The 20,335-nt window shown below is 45.9% G+C and overlaps 1 protein-coding gene across 1 annotated transcript in view; it reads left to right on the top strand.

Annotated features, from left to right (window-relative positions):
• The window catches only part of GPC4 (glypican 4), a 68,055-nt gene that overhangs the window by 18,912 nt on the left and 28,808 nt on the right, over nucleotides 1-20,335 (top strand). The window contains exon 2 of the mRNA XM_074551255.1: nucleotides 11,602-11,760. Coding sequence (XP_074407356.1) covers nucleotides 11,602-11,760 — 159 coding nt within the window. The remainder of the gene's footprint in view (nucleotides 1-11,601; nucleotides 11,761-20,335) is intronic.

The following is a 20,335-nucleotide window of genomic DNA, read 5'->3' as shown; positions in this document are numbered from 1 at the left end:
AGTAGCTCGACTTCAAACGCCGCTTTTGGACCGGGTTTTCAGAGCTGCCTCCTAAAGCAGCAAAGGGGAACCTTTCCTTGAAGAAAATCTTTGGTTTTTTCTCCTTTTTAAACCCTCTCCATGCCCGCTTCTCTTTTCATCCGCACCCTTTGTTCACGTCTGCCTTCCTGATTAAGAACTAATCAGCGAAGATAGATTAGTCCGGAGCGGAGCGGCCCTCGGGAGCCGCCGAGCCCCGGCGGGTCAGGAGCCGGGAGGCACCGCGGGGTCACCGGCACCGCCGCGGAGGAGGCCGGGGGAGGCCGCCCGGGCCGCGCTCCAGTGCACGGAGGAATGCGGTAACAGGATTTAAAGGAAACGTACAGAACTAACGAGGATTAAGGCTAATTGTCCTGCGAGGGGCGGCAGGATGTGGCCGTGCGGGGAGCGGCTCTGTTCTGTGAGGGGGAAAGGCTGGGAGTTAGGAGGGCTCAGGTAGGGTTGTGGTTGGTTTAAGTTGCTGCGTGGAGGAACTGCAAAATAAAAAAGTTGAGTTCGCCCTTAAAGACTTCAAGGCTGTTGGAGAAAGTATTTCTGCAGTTGGTGAGAAGCATCCTCGCTGTTTTTGCAGGCTTTGCTCAGCTCTTGCTCTGCACGGAGCTGATGTCCCCCGAGTGTCCCCGGGGGCTGGCAGGAGGCTACTGCTGAAGGACTCTGTGTGCTATGGGTTTGTTTTGAATGCTGTTGAAGGTGTTTAGAGGACTCTGCCTCCCCTCCTAGGTCAGGCTGGTTATCAGGTCTTGCAGAAAGGCCACGGGTATCTCCGAGCTTGAATAAGGGGGGATTTAAGAAGCAAAAGCCCTCAGGCTTGGTCCTTAGCAAGCCACAGCGTGTGAAATGCTGTCTGGAGCCAACCATCCATCATCAAGTAGTACTAGAGGGCAGCCAGACCAAAAGGAGTTATTCACATTGTATTTCTGTGCTTCAGGGAAGATCTGTCCCTGCCTGGAAGAAAGTGAAGTTTGCATGTATCCCAGCCAGAGGATGGAGAGATGATGCCCTTCAATGCTGCAGGACCCTCTGGGCAAACCCCTGCTTATCTGCCTTGTGCCAAGGGAGGGGATCAGAGTGGGGTCTGGGGGCACCAGGGGACTGTGATTCTCAGCGGGTGTGGTTGGACAAGTTGCCCAAGCAAACTCGTTCTGCCTGGGGTTTTAACTGTTCCTGATTGAAGGAATCCAAAGCTCAGTGTTCTGTCCTGTACAGAGGTGCCTTTGGTGACACTGGGGGTGTGCAGAGACAGGGGAGGTGCCTGATTTCCCAACTGTTAGATTACAGCTGGACTTTGCCACACCTGAATCCTTAAACCTTGTCATCTTTTTGTTTATACTTCCAGTTACTACTAGTCCTAAGTCCTGACTCCAAAAGCCCCAAGCAGGCAATACTCTTGCAAATGGAGAAAATAGGTTTTCCCTCCAAAGGGAGAAAAAATATCTGTCTCTGGGGTACACTGCCACCCTCAAATCAGCCCTGCCACCTCCTCCTCGGCTGTCACACACACATGCTGCTTCAAGATATGCCTTCTTCCTGGCAGAAGCAGCAAACTTGAATTTTTAGTTGATGCCTCTTATCAGAGCTCTCCTTTTTCACTGGGTGGCCAGTGTTCTCTGCTTGCTTTAAAGCTGTGCTGCTGTTGGCCTTGTGTTTATTTTAGTGGGAGAACACTCCTGTGGAGATGGTCGCGTGCCAGGAAGGAAGGGATGTAAAACAGCATTGAGGTCCTGCTAACAATGGTGACACATCCACCACGGGCAGCAGAGTTAGAATCCTGTGCTCACATCCTGAAAATGATGCAGAGCTGCTGGCACCCTCTGATCAGAGCAGGGCAAACCAGGCTGGCACATCTGGGGCTGTACTTCCCCGGTGCTCCTGAGTGCATGGTGTTAGAACCATCCCAAATCTTTGATTCAATTACACACTTCCAGGAGGAGCACTCTGTGCAGCAGCCTCCCTACATCTGTCACCGGACACAAAATAATACCCCATTTTCCAACATGAATTATTTTCCATTCCTGTTCAAAGGCTCATGTAACCAGGGTCAGCTTTCCTTTCTTCCCTCCTCAGAGCATTAGTAACTCTGCTGGGATCTCACACCTGAAAAGCACCAAAAGAGTGAGCACACCCCATGTTCCCTAACGGCTCCTCACCATGAAGGTCAACAGCCAGCACCACTCTCCATCCAGGCACGGGGCTCCATCTCTTTCAGAGTCACAGAAGGTCATGGTCCTGGATTCCACCATCACGGATTTTCATCCCCACCTGAACCTCTTTTCCCAACCACACAGGATTTTTTAAGCAAGATGTCTTCACCATGTAGTCAGCTCCCAAATCTGACTGGTAGGGTTATGGAGGTACCACAGTTTAGCACCATGTGCCAGCATGCACCATATTTAACATCCCACCCAATTAGCAACTGTTTTATATCAATGGTTTATTTGCCTTATTAATGTTAAAGCCACTTGTTTTCCCTGCACTTCCACTTAGGTTATTAATCAATGTGCATTTCAATTTTTTGCTGATTACTCTAATGGCACAAAAAAATTCCCCAGACTCACAGAGAAAGCTTATAATAGTGAAATGATTTTTTTTTTTTTTGCAAACTTGTCAAGCAGTCAAAATACACTCTTTGATACCCAAACCAAAGCCCTTTCACCTACGCTTAACAACAGTGAACTATTTTCAGTTGAGCTTTACTGCATCTGTTAACTCAGCTGCTAATCCATCTTGCAGGCACAGGAATGGCAGTGCACACAATACCTCAGTGACATACCTCCCTTCAACACAACAAATAATCCTAATTATTTCCATAGCGCGTACCTACAGTTACTTAAAATATCGTATACAACCGAGGTCTGTCTGGCTTCTATTTTTCCATTTTGCTTTGTTGACAGCTTTGGGTTCCCAAATTTACTGCCAAGAGGGTCAGGGAGTGCAGAGAACAAGAGAGATTTATATCCATTTGTGTACATTAAGCCAAATGCACATTAAGAAACTTAATTTTCTACTGGAAAGAGCAACTTAGGACACAAAGAGGGCTCTTGCATCCACCCACCCAGGTCCAAATAACCACTGCAAAGCTCATCCTGGACCTGATGACAGAGGCAGTCCCTGAAGGACCAAGTCTGGGTAAATGCTGTCTGCTGAGGTCAACCAGAGTGATTTTGGAACATCCCCCCTGGGCAGGGATAGACCAGGAGAGCTGTTCGCACACTCCTAACCCGGCTCTTCAGCTCCAAACAAAGGACAAAGATCTGTCTCTGCTCTCCACAGCAGCCCAGAGAAGCATCATTGGTCAGCTGGGATCCCCTCCTGCCCAGCTCTCCAATTGAGGCTGGGGCCATGGGAGAGGTTCAGGTGGTCCCCAAGGGCCAAACCCAAAAACTCTACAGCACACCTGGGCTGGGGACTCTGCCCTTTGCAGGTGATGTCTGAGCAAGGAGGATGCAGGATCTTGCCTTCAGTGAGGTTTAAAGAGTTCATTAGAAGCTAAAACCCAGCTCACCTGAGGAAAAATACCATCACTGCTCCGTTTCCACAGCACAGCCAACAATTTCCTACCCAACAGGGTGGCCCAATACTGCAAGGTTTTACACCCTGGAAAAATATGCCATGATAGAGCCTGCTTTCATTCCAACAAACAGGATATTGAGTCAATTAGTGGCATACCAAACACTAACCAGACAGATGAAGATAATACATTTCTGCAAACATCAAAAGAGAGAGAAACCACACAAAGACCTGAATATACAAATAAGGCGAGGGGGGGAAAAAGAATATTAAAATATTACATAATTAAACTTGTTATTTAAGCAAATCTGAAAAGGAAATAACTCTGGCTAACTGGAGGATTCTTCCTGGCTCTAGCTAAGACAGAAACCTTCAATGCAAACCAAGAGTTGTTACTTAATTACTTAATTAAAAAAAAACAAAACCAAAAAACCCTCCATGGTATCTCTGAGAGAGAACTTAGGAAATGCAAATTCTCTTTATTATCACTAAATTCTTTAGGCATGAAATAGTTCTCATAACATACCTGCCTACACACACTATGTGAGTGGTGTTATATGAGGGACAAGGTATACTGAAAATTATTGTTCTTTCTTTCTCACTTCTGTGGTGGGGAGATTGGATACAGATAATAGATCAACCCACCTCCAGGATGACTGAGCTCCTCTACCATTTACCAAAGAACATGTAAAAAGCCCAATACCTGCAATCAGTAACTCTTACTTTTTCCTAAGGGTAAAAGTCACAGGAAAAAGAAGTTGCATACAGCCAGCAGACTTCAAAATTCAACAGAGATTGGTCAGCAGATTATACTGGGATAATCCAAAAAACCTTACCAAGTATAATGCCATGCAATTAAAGGGGGGAAAAGGGGTGGTGGAGAAGAGAATCCATTTGGAACAGCAAATACGCAGAATTACTGAAGTCTCAGGCGCAAGGAACAGCAAACAGAAGAGATCTGGCTGGGAGACAGTCACTTTCCTTGTGAGACTTTTTTTTTCCTCAAATCCCCCACCAAGAAGGCAAAACAAAGCCAAAAACCCCGCTTGTTTGAATTTATTTTTCCCCTAAAGCTTTCGGCTATTTGCAAAAAAAAAAACAAACAACCCAGCCTCTTACCAAAACTGATTCCATCACAACCAATGCCATTTAAATTGGAATATTTTTCCTTCTAAACATTTTCTCCCTCTACTTTTGGCCCCTCTCCCTCTGCATGCCCCAGACCCTCCACCAAGCACCTCCAGGGATGTTCACACCAGTGCTGGGTGGCACGACACGTGGGCAGGCAGGAAAAAAGCAGGAATATGCCACTGGCAACCACTTTTCCAGTAATTTTTTTCCTTTTCAAACACAGCTGATTCCAGTGTCAGTGCACAAAACCACATTTCAGAGCCACACAGTAGGCTCTTGTGAGATGCACCCAGGCTCACCTGTTTGTGCCAGCAGACTGGTCATCCACTGGCAAGTCCCAGATCTGGCAGAGGGTGACCCTGGTGGTTCTGAGGATCATCCTTTATGTGGAAAAACACCCCTAAAACTTACAAAAGCAACTGAGGGATGTAAGACATCCATGGTTTTGGGCAGGCACTCGGAGAGACCGATCTCCTCAGCCAAGAGCTGCTGGTGGCACATTTCAAGGCAAGCAGCACTGTCCCAAGGCACTGGGACTGTGGCTGAACGAACATCCATCCATCCATCCATCCATCCATCCATCCATCCATCCATCCATCCATCCATCCATCCCTCCCCCTTTCCAATGTTATCAGCTATTCGGGGCTCAACAGAAGTGAAGCTTCCCTGCTTGCACAAGCCAAACCAGGACACAAAGCAGAGCTACCATTTCCATGAGTTCCTCAGCAGTAAGAGCACTAAAGGCATGCGAACTGGCAGCTGTGACCCAAGCAAAAGTTTTTTTGAAAAACCCCAAAACCTAAAGATGTTTTTAATTCCTCAAATAAGAAACAAAGCTCGTGGAATTCAGCCACAATTTCCTGTTTTCGACTTAAAATAAAATTTAAAAAAATATCCCAGGCTTTATACAAACAATAACATAATCTATAAATTGGAACACAAGAGACATGTTAATTAACTTCCAGAGAGATTAATTCCCTATTGCAGGATCCAAAAATAGGCACTGCAGAACCTGCTGCAATTCTGAGCCCAGCTTTACACAGAAGAGAAGGGGGAAAAAGAAAACAAGAAAGAAACAAACAAACCCAAACAAAAACACAAGACTAACTGCAAACAACTATATTAAAGGGCAGTGTATGAATAAATACACAAATATCTGGGAAGCAGCAGAGCGATGTTTTCCACTTGTAAGGACACGCTCCTTCACCCTGCCTTGAGTAGTTTTGGGCAGGGAGAAGAGTAAGCTGGGTGCAGGGGCTCAGCAGAGAGCCAGGACCAGCCAGGGCCACCCAAAAGTCTAAAATGGCATGGACAGGAGGACTGCTTTTACTCCCCTTGCTTTGACAGCAAAAGCCATGTGAGTTCCTTGTCCCACACAGCTGCCAATGGCAGGGATCTCTTTCCTACAGCACAGGCAGCCTGGACTTTGGAATAGAGCACCAACCCCTTATCTCCTTCCTCCTGGTGCCCTGCATGCCACCAGCCACCCACACCACAGCACCCACTGAGCCCAGGGGTCCCACTCAGGGAGGGAGCAAAATGAGCCCAAGCTCTGCTCTATTGTATTTGCTGGAGTCCCAATGAAGGCAGGAATGATGCATCTGACTCCATGTTCTCACAAGGCTAATTTTTTATTTTATGATACTATATTATATTAAAGAACACTATACTATACTATACTAAAGAATACAGAATACTTCCTCAATGCTAAAAAGATAATAATGGAAATTTGTTACTCTTTTCAGATTCTCAACACAGCTTGGCCCTAATTGGCTAAAGAATCAAAACAACTCACACCAGAATCCAATGAAACAATCACCTGTGGGTAAACAATCTCTAAACACATTCCACATGAGCAAAACAGGAGAAGCAAATGAGATAATTGTTTTCCTTTTCTCTGAGGCTTCTCAGCTTCCCAGGAGAAAAATCCTGGGCAAAGAGATTTTTCCAGAGAATGTGAATGCTGCACAGCACCAAGGAAAAACACACAGCTGAGTGTAATTTCACTTGGAAATATTTAAATGCCAAGACTGTATTTTGATGGTGCTCTTCATTAGCAGGTATCTAACAACAGTGTGAGCAGTGATTATGCTGGGGCTGTGCTGGTATCCTGCAGGGATTATGGCAGCACCAGTGAACATGGACAGGAGCTCATGGTCTATTCCCAGAGGTGCTGAGCATCCCCAGATCATTTTGTAGCCAGGAAAGCTGGGCATTTTTGGTATTTTGGGTAAGTTGAAGGTGATTGGATTGAGTGGACAGTTCAGTAGCTGTGTCTGTCTCGATGACTCTGCCAGAGTCAATCACAAGCTCATGCTTTTCTTTCTTCTTCTTGCCCCTTGCTAATGTGGGGCTGGAGCAGTGGAGCTGTGCTCAGGGGTGATGCTAGTGTTTCTTGTCATCTTTGTTGGGGGTTTTGTAAAGCCTCGGTAGCATGTCAATTATATCTGATGGGTGGAGGCCTAATATTCTGTGATAATTAGAAGGCAAGTCTAGTGTGAAATTGGATTAGGGTCCGGCATTACAGTCTGGGATGCCTTTGGTAGTTGGTTCAGAGGAAGTCATAAAACTCCTTTAAAGATGACACAGGCCCATGTGTGCTGGAGGGGAGGGGCAGAGCACTAGGGTGAAGTGCTGGCCCAGCTCTCAGCTCCTCAGCAGTGTTTGCCTCCTGCTCCTCCACCACCCAACCTTACCCCAGCCTGATTTCTCACATGGGAGCAAAGTCCAGCAGTAACGTCTCAGACCATAAACCACTCCTGGTGTGTTTGCTGAGCTCCAGTGAGGGGCTGGGCTGTGTGGGGAGCCTTTTAAAGAAATATCCACTCCTCACCTCCCAGTAAACTGCTCCTGAAGCTTTAGCTAGTTTTGCAGTTAGCTTAAGTACGAATTTGGTTGAAGTGAGGAGAAGCAGTCTGGGAAGGCATGCTAGACACCCAGAAACAGCATTTTGAAAAGGTCTTGGAAAATTGTTTGGTAAAGAGAGCTGCTTTTCAATATCATGTAGCCCCTGAGTTTGCACTGCTCACTTACTCATTTGATGAAAGCTTGTTTTTCAACACATTGCAAATAGTTACTTGATTTGGAAGAAATTCTGTGTGCCTGGAGTCTGCTAAATGCAGTGTTTCTGTAATGGCTTATATCATAAGTTTGCAAGATTACATTTCTGAGTGCATTTGCTTGGATGTGCAGATGGTAATGTCATGTACCATCACATTTGTCTTTAAACAACCACCTCCGTTACCCAGAGGTGTGCTGTTAACCAGCCAAGGAGCAAGTATCTTCCATAATTTTTGATTCCTCATTTCTCTCTGTGTGCTCATATGTATCATAAGGAAAATAAGGGAAAATCTTGCTGCAATAGGCCATGAGAAAGATCTGCTGCAAATCCATGTCAAGCTGTGGTGATGGTGTGCATATGCAGTAGATATTTGGAGTCAGTCTCTGCTACTTGAGCTGGTTTTGCCACGCAGCCCCCGATGTGATTATTGCACACCCTGCCAAATAATTCAATAAAAAACCTAACTTGAAAGGAGACTGTGGCAGAGTTATGTTTTTGCTGTGCTCACATGGTGATTAATTACAAAAGCTGCCGAGGTTTTCACACTCAACAGTAGATGAAGAGTTGCTTTGTATGGGCATTATTTGATGAGTTTTAACTTGGGAAATAATTATTGCTGAATGTGTCCTTGACAGTGAGTGCACACCATGGGCGTTCTCTACATAATATACATCAACATGAGATCTCTGCTAAGCATGCCTAAATACACATATTTGTCACTCATTTTCCTTAGAGGAGTTCACTGCCAGATTGACAAAGGGTTTTGGCTTTGATCTTGGCTCCAGGTTGGTGTTTATGTGTTCATAACTGGTCCGTGCTCACATGGAGCTCTGCAGCCTTCATCCCCTCCATTCCCCTGGTTGTAGCACTGTGGTGTTTGAAAGCTGCTTGGTGATGTCTTGTATCAGGGTCTGTCTGCCTGGGATGAGTCCTGTGGATGGATCCTGAATGGATCAGCTCTGCTAGCAGATTTAAAAGGCCAGACATGAGATTTCTCACACACTGTGTGCCAGTATTGTTTGGATGTGTTGTTTAGGGATGTGGTTGTGCTAAGGACAAACCTCTGTGTGGGAAAACTGGGGCCCCCAGTGACTTTCCAGTGGCATCTCCCGCTGTGGCATAAGAAAACTGCAAGAAAAGCAGCCCACAGACCTAAACTTTCTGTTTTTAAATGCTGGGTAGCAGAGTGCATCCTCCTATGATTAGCACTGAGTAGCCAGAGCTCTTCAGCTCCAGACAGAGCTAATTCTTGATCATGAGCCAAGACCACATAGTGCTGACATGACTGAGAAATATCTTCCATAATTAGATTGCTTGGTCATTCATTTTTGAATGTCTGAGTTACATTTTGGAGCATTATTTCTTAATGATCAACCAAATGGGATCTGTGCTAGCTTGATTTACTGTCAGTAGTGCTCTTGCTTGGCTTTGCACGTGTGTCCTGGGGAGACACAGTCAAATCTGGGAGAAAGGGGATTAGAGGAAATGATTTTGCTTTGTAACGTTAGGTTCGATGGTAACTGTACTTCAATAATGTTAATAGATTTGAAATGAATATCTGTATTTGTGAAATACTGGGCCTTTTTTTATAATAAATAAATTGGAGAAGTTGTTAAAACCACTGTGTTAGGAATCAGAGGGCATCTGTGGACAGCTTCAGAAGTGTCCGTGAAGTGTGAGTAGGGAAAGAAATCCCACTATCAGTAGGTCTGAATTAGCTTTGCTGCTATTCATGGTTTATGTTGTGTCAGAGTCCTTAGTCCTGTATTGGAATTGGAGCAGAGATTCAAGGTGAAATAAAGCAGTGGTGCTTGGGCACTTTCTTGTTTTGATGCTTGCTGGTAAGGTGGGCTCAGAGAGGAGTTCCCAGGCATGTTCTAGAATGGATTTAGTGGGCAGGATCTGAAAATCTGGGTGCACCCCTTCCTCTGTTTAAAATTACTTATGAAGCTACCTGGAGATGCCTCTCTTGGAGCTGCTGGAGGTACTCCTCTGAGATAGAAAGAGTAGTCTGGGGAAAAAGATAGATCTGTAAGGAGTCAGTGACATTTTCCTGTGTTTTCCAAAAGCTGTGCTTGAGCAGCACTGCTTCCCGTAGCAGACTTTGAGCTTTCCGTAATTGAAGAGCAGTGGATGGTCTTGTGCAATAAATTAGCTGTGTCAGAATTATCTGCTGGTCAAGGTCTCCCTGAAATGCCACAGAAAGCAAACAAACTCTGTAGTGCAACAGGGAAATAGATTTTAGGAAGAGAGGTTCTTAGGAACTATATATATATAGAGAGAGATAAAAATATTTGTGTCGCTTTTTAAGATGGCTCTGAAGTGTCTGTAAGGAGAGACACTGACCTTTCTTGCTGGGAAGTCATGCACAAAAGTTCACTACCTGGGCAAAAGGCATTGTTGAGAAATCTTGCACAAGGCAGGCAGAGCATCAGCCTGTTGTGTTAACCATGGGCAGGCTCTGAACTGTCCTAAACCTGCTTTTGTTTCTCTAAACCCAGTTTTGATGTGCTGGCAGGTAGGATGGATGGCTCTTCCGTAAATGTGTGGTGCACTGCCTGTCAGAAGATGTTATTTTCTGCATGGGGGCTGACAAGTCCTTTGCAGCTCTGACAGGAGTCTCTGAACCTCCACCGTGGTTGGAGGTCCTTGGTGACTCCCAGGGTGGGAGCAGGCAGGGAAGAGCTTTCCCTTCTCCATCTGTTTGCTCAGAATGAAGGATAAGGTCTGGCAGCAGGGTGTGAAATGGGAGAGAAGGCAGCAGCTTACATGTTAGCTGTGGCTTTTAAAATACCATCTTACTTGGAAACATGAGTTTCTCATCGTGACTGCTTGTTTTGATCATATCTTCTATGTTGACAAAGATTTGCACAATTTGCCCAAGTTTGAACCATTTCAGCATCAGCCCACCTGCTTTGTGTTGGTGCAGTGTTGTGGGGCCTGTTAGAGGGCTGGAGCTGAGGACTGCTGTGCCAAGGGTTTATCTTGGCCCACAAAACTTGATTATGGGATTTTATGGGTGGTGCTGGAAGGGGATAGCTTCATCCCACACTGCTGCAAGGCATCAAAAAGCAAATTATATGGGTCCAGATCCAATGTCCAGATTGTCTGAGAGATTTTGAAATGGAGCTGTTGCAGATACTGAAACACTTGGTGAGGATCCCTCTGACCAAGTCAGCCAGATGAGTGATGACCAGATGACTCTTAGGAAAGAATTATCTTAAGGAAAAAAAATCTGTTTGAAGTCTCCAAAAACAAACCCCCTATTTCCTCCAGGATGATGACAGAAAACTGCAGAATTAGGAGCCAGGAAATATGAAGCGTTTCCATGAGCCATTGCATAAAGCAAGTATAATTTAGTGTCAGTGACAACTGTGCTTCTGAGAGAGACTGCTTCTCCTCTGATAATTGGACTGGGGAGGGGTGAAGAAAAAGGCACTTGTCTGGACAAAAAGGGCCATTGCCACTGATGTTGTATGTTAACTGATGAACTGGAAGTATTTAAAATACTCAGCAAAAACTTCATGCAAGTTACCACATACAATATATCCATATACAGGTCAATTTTCTGATTCTTCAAATGATACTGTACAGAATGAATATTTCTTTATTCTGTTTATTAGCTGAATAAGTAAGAGGACACTTTTTAATGTTCTCTCAGAAAAGCAAGGTTTTTACAAGTGTTGCTATAAAGTTTCTCTAAGTAATCAGGTTTTGATGTGCTTGGCCCCATGCTCGCAGCGGGGGAATCTCCTATGAAGTAAATGGTGCTGCAAATCTTCACACACCCTGCCTCATGAGACCTCTTTTCTCTGGCACAGAGAGTCCTTTTAACTTGGGATATTTTCTTCTCTGCTTTTCAGGTGACCACTTGAAAGTCTGCTCACAAGGCTACACATGCTGCTCCCAAGAAATGGAGGAGAAGTACAGTCAGCAGAGTAAACACGACTTCAGAAACGCTGTTGTAGAGCTTAGCAATCACCTACAGAACATGTTTAGTTCCCGGTACAAGAAGTTTGATGGTAAGTGCAGAGACCTTGAACTTGCTCTCCTTGGGATAAAAATGTGAAAAATCTCCATCCTGTTGTTTCTGTGCAGTTCTTCTGCTCTGTCTCCCCCTTTGCTGGGAAAGTTCATGACTCGGCTCAGAGGGCAGAGCATGCCTTGTTTTGCAATCCTGTGAGAGAGAAGTATTTGCTGATTATGGCTGCTTGTTTCCCAAAGAGAGAGATCTTTCTTTCTGATTAATCTTTTGCAAAGCCATTTTGCTCTAATGTAAGATTGCAGTTGGTTTTGTTGGTACATCCCCGAGCGCGCGTAATTGTAACGTGCACGTCTTGCAGCCCCGATCCACAACAATGCTGCTCTTTCCCAGCATGTTGTGAGCCCACATGATTTGTATCCATCTCACTTTTAGCCTTTGGGGCTAAGCAGAGCAGCAGATAAACACAGTGGTTTTGTGTGGAGGCCGAGGGTTCAAGTGTGATGCAGGGTCAGAACCATAATGAACAAGTCTCGGCTGAGTTCCCATCGCTGCAGTGATGCTAACTGCTGACAGATAAGCAAATGACTGGTCTTGGTATTGCCCTTGGGTTCACATGTGTCCTGTCAGACTGGCTCTCCATAGGCATGCCTGGCTCATGGGAGCTGCAGTAAGAAGCTCCCTTTGGAGGTAGCACAGCCAGCACTGCCCACCTTGTAGCCAGGTGCTTTTCCTTTGAGAGCACCTCTGCAAACAGCCAAAGTCAATGCCTGGACACTGGGCACAGCACCTGGCTGAGGTCCCAGGGCATTTCTTGGTTTGCCTCTGAGCTCTTGGTTTGTTCCTGTGGGGCTTGGTAGGTGCCTCAGTGCTCCTACAAAGGAGCCCCCTCCTACAGTGCAGCCCCCATTGCTTGGGCATCTAGGGAGGAGGAGCAGGATGTCAAGCTGCTGCTTGGGTTGTCCTTGTTGGCTGGGGGAGTGAGGTGACAGCCAGCTGCATATGGAAGTATCTGACAACTCAAGTGGACTGGGTTGGTCACATTGTTCTGCTTCTACATCACCATCACACTCTGTGGTAAAGGACATTTCCCCTATGCAGCTCCGCTGGACATTTGTTCCCTTGTTTGGTCATTGCTTCAATGTGAGTTTTCTATGAATATCCCAAAGTCTGTGCCTTGAACCTCATAGCAACCTCCTCTGCACTACTGTAGCAGGTAGCAGCCTCTTGCTTTCAAAAGGGGTTGGCACTAGGGTGAGAGAAAAAAATCCCTGGGTATGAAATTGCAGTGAGTCAAAGTAGAATTATGCAATCATCTTGATAGCATCTAAATCTGCTGGCTAAATATTTCCCTCTTAACCTCTGTTGTCTCTACCTGCTGGTACACCAAAGGGGTGATAGAGGGAGAACCAAAGTGTCTAGACTTGCAAGCTTATTAAATGCAGAACAAGACACTTAATGAAATCCAGCCCATAGATAAGCCTGTTCAAAGAGACCAGAGGAGCAGCATCTGCTTCACCTTAAATGAACGACGAGGCTTTTTGAAATGCTGCATTGGGAACAAAGAGCATGCACAGGTCACTGCATTAGCATCCCTGACTGGACCAGACATCCTGAGAGGTGCATCTGCCCCTCTGTGGGGGGAGGGATGGCTGCAGGGGGACATTAAGCCAAGCTGAGATGGATGATTGTCAGAGCACAAGGCTTCAAAATAGTTGAGCTTTGGAAGGGAGCCTGCACAAGCTTTTCTGTCTGTGCTCTGTGGTTCTCCTGTCAGCCACTCAGAGCATATTCTGTGCTGGTCTCGTTCTCACTTTAGCCTGGGAAGTCCTTGACTGGCAAGTCTGGAAGGGGATGGTGTTCAGCTGTTCCTGAAAGCTGGGTTTAGTGTGCCTGGCATGTCCCTCAAGGGTGTGTCTCTGCCTCATCTGAAACTAATGAAGGAGAATTGGCAACCTCCTCAGCCTGTCCCAAAGCCTAATGACTCTGTCTTTGAGTGCTAATATCAGAACTAAATCTTCATTTGCTGCAGACAAAGCTGATTTAGGGATTTTTTTAATCTTACCTGGGGTGGAAGTAGAGATGAACTGATTACCACCCTCCATCATTTACCTCTTGGGAGGCTTTTAATCATGACTGCCTCTCTCTTTCCAGCCCCGTCACCTGGAGGCTGAAGGCGCACCTTCATCCTGGTTGCTGGAGCAGGTTGAGGAGTCTCCTCACTGAGGTCCTCAGGCTCTTCTGTAAAAGTGTTGGAGTTCCATGCCCTAGACTGCTGTGTTTTCTTTAAGAGCCTGCTGTTGAATGTTTGGCTGCTTGTTGGATGGCTTTTCCTTCCTTTGGTCTTGGTGCTTGGTCATCAGATCAGCTGTGGTCGGTTGTGTCTTGCACATTTGAGTTCCTCTTGCCCAGCAATTTTTGATCTAATGTACCCAAACTACAGGGAGGAGAGGCAATCAAGACCTGTATATTTGTGCTGATCCTTAGGGATGAGACTGGAAAAGGACACCATCCCTTCCAGAGCTGCTCTTCTGCATGGATCCAAGCTCTGATTTTACTATTTGCAGCTCTTCAGGGCTTCTGTATCACTTATGGGGAAATCCATTCAAATGGAAATAAAACTGGCAAAAATGAGCTGTACACCTTCCTTAGTTTAACATGAAATCCTCTGTGCTACAGCTGTGAAGAGTGACTGAGTAGGCAGGGTGAGTTATTAGAGACCAAATTCACTTCAAGTGGAGTGGACGCTTCCCTTGTGGGGTGACACATCCCCAGGCTGCCATCAGCCACTCCAGGGTGCAGCCCAGACAGCAAACCCTGTCCTCCAGCCCTTTGGAAATCTTTGTTGTGGGTTCTCTGGCTGCTGATCTGCCAGCCTTGACATTCAGGTCTGGGAGGAGAGGCAAACCTGCCCTGCCTCCGTTATGTGCTTGACCTTTGCAGCAGTTGCTGCTGCAGAAGGACAGTCCAAGTGGCGGCACATCCTTTGGATGGAGGCTGGGATGCCCTGTGGCTTCTGGAGTGTTTGCTTCAGCTGTTGCTGGAGCACTCTGTGCTGTTGGAACTGTTGCCAGAATTGCTCTGATCTGACACCAAAGCCGTTCAGAAATGGATTATCTGCTCTTTAATCAGGAGCATGGAACAATCTGCTGATTATCCACCCCCAAAGGGCTGACCAGGAGTCATTTCAGCTCCCAGTGCATAAAGTGACAGCATCAGATCCTCCTGTGTGTATTTGGTTTGCAGGCACTGGGAGAACTTGTGAGCTCAGGAGTCCCCTATCTTATATATCCTGTCTAATATTTGCTTACAGTACAGGTATGTATGCCCCTGGAGGTCTCTCCTGTTGTAATTTAAACCACCAGCCTGATGCCAGCCTTGCCGTAAGAGATGCATTTTCAGCAGCAGAGGAAATGCTTTTTTGTTAAAATAAAAAATACTTTGTGAGTTGTTGGATTCACCATTGCTAAATTATTTTAGAGGTGAAGATTTGCTGGTTAATCTTGGATATGTTTATGAGCTTCACTAAGAAATTAGTGGGTAAAATTTTCTGGCCATGTAAGTGTCTCCCTCCATGACAATGACATTAATGGGAAAGCTGTAACTGTGCCATAGAATCAGCTATAGCAGTCAAGGATTTAAACACCCCCTCCTTATTTTTTTAAATAAAATCTCTTGTGCCTTGTCTTATCTTCACAACTTACTACCCTCCCCTTCACTCTCTTGGGGATTAATAACATTATTGGAATTAATGGTGACATTAAGACTGCACAGTTATATAAATGCTCAGTTCCATGTATTAAATTCGAACTTTCACCTCTTTTGCCCTTTGAGGCTGAAGTTTTCCACGCCAGGGTCTGTGCTAGCCAATATTGCTTTGGGGAAGCTGCTCAGCTGTTTTGAGGAATTGGAGCCAGGACAGGACATAGCCCATAACTCTTCTGCAGTGTTTCCGCTGTTCCGTTGCTTCCTAGATAAGATGTTCTTACTTTTCACTTTTTAAAGACACGTCCTGAATCTCTTGGAAGATATAACTGTTGTGCTAAGCCCTTTTCTGGGGGCAAAAAATAGAGGGGCTGCTGAGTCCCACAAGCTCCTTTTTTCTCCTGCCCCTGTATTTCGCAAGCACTTTTGGTGTTGCACTTAAACCAATATGTGTCCCTTTTCTTTTGTGCATTCCAGACTTAAGCAAGGCAGCAGACTTCTGGGGAAGTGTGTGAGGGGTCTGTCTCTGGGCTGGGCTGGCAGTAGGTTTGGTGTTCCCAATGCCCAGATGACAGAAGGAGTTGTATCAAATGGTACAGCCCACACCAGCATCTGGGAAGTGATTAAATGCCAAGAGTTCAATTTCTGATCCGATCTCTCTGGATTTTCCATTAGCATTTAAGATAAAACAAATACAGAAGTGTAAAAGGAAACCCTTTAGGGACAATAAGTGGAAAGAAACCAAATCCAAGAAGGAAGAGCTGGCCAGGGGTCCCCAAGTCCATGGTGCACACGACCCCTCTGCTGTAGAGGGAGAGGGCAGAGGGATTCCTGTTTGTGGGCTCCGTGTTTGTATTGGGCAGGGTAGCTACAGGTACAAAGTGTGATCATGATGAGTATCTTTGAAACATTCCAGAGTGCCCCTGACCAAAGTGTGAGCCCTGTGTTACTCCTGGGTACATGATTATCTTCTGATAATGGGCATGTGGCTGTATCCAAGGGACTGGTCAGAAGAACATTGGCCAAATAGCTTCCAAGCTCTGCTGAAACTGGAGGAAAAAGCCTGTAATTAATTTCAGAATTTAGTTTTTGTTGTTCACATAACCCTTTGCTTCCAGCTTGCTATCACCAGGAGTTATCAGGGAGGTGTACTGGTGCAGTGGGATGCATAGCTGGGATGTATTAATAACTTGGAAGGACACAGAGGGGACAAGAGAAAGCTTTTGGTGGTCTCCTTTCTGCTGCTTCAGGCAGTGTGGAGGCAAACAGTGAAAGATGAGCCCCACAGGTGCCCAGCCTGCTGCTCCTATAGTTAGAATTTGGCAGCCCATCGGGGTGCTCTGCCTTACCAAAATAACTGCCCTTTGGGGACCTTCATTTCACATTAACTCTTTTACTGGAAACTGCCTGTGAGAGCAGAGACCTGGGCCTTTGTCCTGCTTCTTTGGCAGGGTCCCCCCATGTCTGTGGCAGCCAGGACCATGGGGTCACTGCTGGCTGCAGCACGTTCATATCTGCTGTGTGTTTTGGCACAGCTGGAGCACTGAGTGCTGGACCTCTGCTGTGCCACAGCTGCATGGAGTTTGAGCTTCTGAACAAACCTGTGTGGTGGGAGAGCTCTCCCAATGCTGCCTACCTTCAGGTGAGTGCACTGATGGCCATGGCATCATAAAGGCACAGATAATAGGGTGGTTTGGTTTTTGCACCCCCTCACGTTGAGGTGAAGGTGCAGCCTTGTTCTGCCCTTCCCACCAAACCTCACAGCAACCAGGGCAGAAAGTGCTGGGAAGATTTACCTCAAAGAAGCTGTTGTGGAGAGGCAATCCTTTGGACTTGGTTTCACATTGCTGCTTCCCAAGGATAGGGAGGGAGTCACTGAGAAGCTGGAGGGAGCAACCACCAACACACTTCCTTTAGAAAATCCCACTTGTGGGCTTTTTGTTTGTGCTTTCCCACTCAGTGCAACAGCAATGAAACAAATTGTCTGCTGTCTGTGCCTTGGATGGAAGTTTGTTTATTCTTTGTTTTTATTCAACTGGCTCCTCTCCATCTGGAGGTTTTTAAGGAGGTACATACACCACTATGATTTTTAGTCTTGTTCATTGAGAAGGGTGGTGCTTGTCTGACAGTGGTGAGAGCCAGACCTCTCTTTTGGGAGGATTGGAGAGATCTTAAGGTCAAGTTCAAGTTGCCACAGAAGTAGGAAATCTCATGGGGTGAAGTGAAGGGGGTTCCTGCCCTGTTGGTTAGGAGAGGAAAAAAAATATCCTAGATCTTGCAACTAAGCAAAAATTTCAGCAAGAGGCAAAAGGATATAGTATACGAGCTTGGGGGGAATGAAACACTCTTATATGATCTCAAGTCAAATCAATTCTGATCTTGGGGTCACAAGTAAACTCCTCTTATCCTTTTGGCTTTTTTTCCCAAAAGCAAAGATGCAAGCAGCAGGCTTTGTACATGGCTACAGGAAACGTGCCTGGTGCTCTCTGGTTACTAATTGCTGTCAACCAGTCAATGAGCTATTGTTTGTCTGTTTAAAATTAACTCTCTCTTCCTCCTTCCTGCACAAAGGAGCACCAAGCCTATGTGCATAGGCCTGGTAGCTGCTGCCCTGGATGCCCATTTTGGTGGTGGTGGTTTGGTTTGAGGGTGTGATAACCCACTGGTGCAGGGCTGTTTTATTAGTGTTTAATGTACTGTAATGTCTTAGTGTCCAGCCACTCAGATTCTGGCTGAACAAATAAGAGGCAGCCCCAGCTGGAAGAGCTCTCTGTGCAAGTGTAATGAGATGAGGGTAGCTGAGGTAATGGGAACAAGAAAGACATCCCCAGTGTTCAGTAGTGCAGGCCCTCCTCACACTCTGACAGCAGTAGGAGGGGAGGCTTGGTAAAGCCTGTACCTGTGAAATACCTTAGTGAGTGTCCCAGAAAGTTCCTTTGCGTTGGGAGGGTGTGGGAGGCAGCCTGAAGGAGCTCACCTGCAGGCGGAGTTTGGGCTGGGAACTTGGTGTATTGGTACCAAACGGATGAGGGGCAAAAGCTGAAGCACCTGAGACATCACAGGTGTGGCTGAAGAGATTGAGGAATGGGTGCAGTGAAAATTAGGTGTGAGGGGAGTAGCAGGAAGAGCAAATAATAGAGAAAGAAGAAAGAGCTGCAGGGAGGTGCCTTGAGGAAGAGTTGTTGAAAGGAGGGAAATGGAAGTGCTGGGAATGATGGACCTGCTGCCTGGGGAGGAGGCAGCATGGAAGCAGGAGGAGAAAACTCAGCATAGCTGACCAAAAATGGGATGTGTGAGCAGTGACAGTCCCTGAAACCAGGAATGAGGAGGCTATGAAGTCTGGGCTCCTCCTGCATGGATGTGGCAGAGCAGGATGGCCTAAGAAGGGACCCAAGGGCATTTTTCTCTGTTTGCCTAATTCAGGGGATGTCAGGTACGTACAGCAGGATGCAATGTGCTGCTGTTTGTTTCTTGGATCACAGACAGCCATCTCCCCACTGTCCTCCTTCTTCATTGCTCCTTAATCTCCAATAAGCTCAGTGTCAGTATGATGGTGTTACCCAGTGCTCTGTGTTGTTTTTTGCCCTGCTCTTCTGGGCTCCACTAGCCCCACGGTGCTCTAGAAACCAGAACTTCTAGATACCTTGTTTTTTGGTGGTTTTGGTTTTTTTTTAACCTATGAGACTGTGACCTAGTTGTTTATTTTGTCTTGACTTTCACTAATCAAGCAAAGAGATGTTGTTCCTCCCAGCTCTGCAGCATTCACATATTGTGGCTGTTTGCTGTGACACTGGCAAGATTTAAGCCTGTACTTCTTCAACCCCTGTGAAAGAGTTCTTCCCATGTCAATAAGTGCTAACACATGTTTGAAAACAGGACAGATAAACAGCTTGTGGATCTGCCCTGCCCTTCTGAGTTCATATTCAATAAATGTGTTAACACTATGTGTTCATCGGTTTCTCAACACTTCCGGAAAAAGGTTGTTAAGCCAGGATTTGTTTTTCCCTGGTGGAAATTACAAATGCTGTATATGCAATAAAGGAAGTGAAAGCATATTAAAAATAATGAAGCACATTCAGAAAAAATTAATTGCTTTTCTCCCTTTGGACTAGGTGGCATGGCTGTGGACGGCTTCAGCCTCCAGGTGAAGAGAGCTGAGAAACATTTGTCTCTTTTCTCCCACATTCCATTTATCTGTCTTGACTTTTGCTTTAGACAGTAGGAGCAGCTGCAGGGTGGAGTTTGCATCTGCACCTCTGGAAAACCCAGGGACAGAGCCAGCCTGTCCACAGCATAGCCCATGGGGCCATGGCTTGGGCAGGAGCATTTGTCTGGGAATCCATCTTGCTGTTGTGGACATTTTATGAGTAAGCCTTTTAAGGAGAAAATATAATTAATCTCTTTGTGGCAGTGTTCTCTTGTACACACTAGAAAGCATAACTGTCTATACAGACAAGCAAATTAAAGGTTTTGGTAAGACAGACGGTCCTTAATTAATCATAATCTGGACAATGTATTAGGAGTATGCTCAAAATGCTGGGTGGCAAATTATCTGAAACTAATTAATTGTGCCCATAAAAATTCAGCATGTTCCGCATGCGTGCTTGAACCTGGTTTTATTTGTTTTTTAAGGTGGTTGAGTAATTGCATGTCTACCTGGGATCTGTTTGTGTAGTTGATTTGCAAACCTCAAACAGAACAAGGCCAATTGAAAACTCAGCTCTTAACTAAGGGAAACTGGTGCCTGGGAAATGCAGCATGTCTGGTGGCTTTTGGGAGCAGAAAGGCAGCCCTGGTGTTCTTTGGAAGGGCCCCAGCACCTGAACATGGCCAACAGAAGGATGTATGTAGCAAGCACATGTGCTCAGCAGCCTTGCTGAGCTCTTGGATAAGACTTGACCTTTTTTTGC

Source organism: Zonotrichia albicollis, chromosome 14 (genome assembly GCF_047830755.1).
Source record: "Zonotrichia albicollis isolate bZonAlb1 chromosome 14, bZonAlb1.hap1, whole genome shotgun sequence".
Lineage (NCBI taxonomy): Eukaryota > Metazoa > Chordata > Aves > Passeriformes > Passerellidae > Zonotrichia > Zonotrichia albicollis.
Note: the sequence above shows the minus strand (reverse complement) of the source record. Positions and strands in the feature narration are given on the sequence as shown.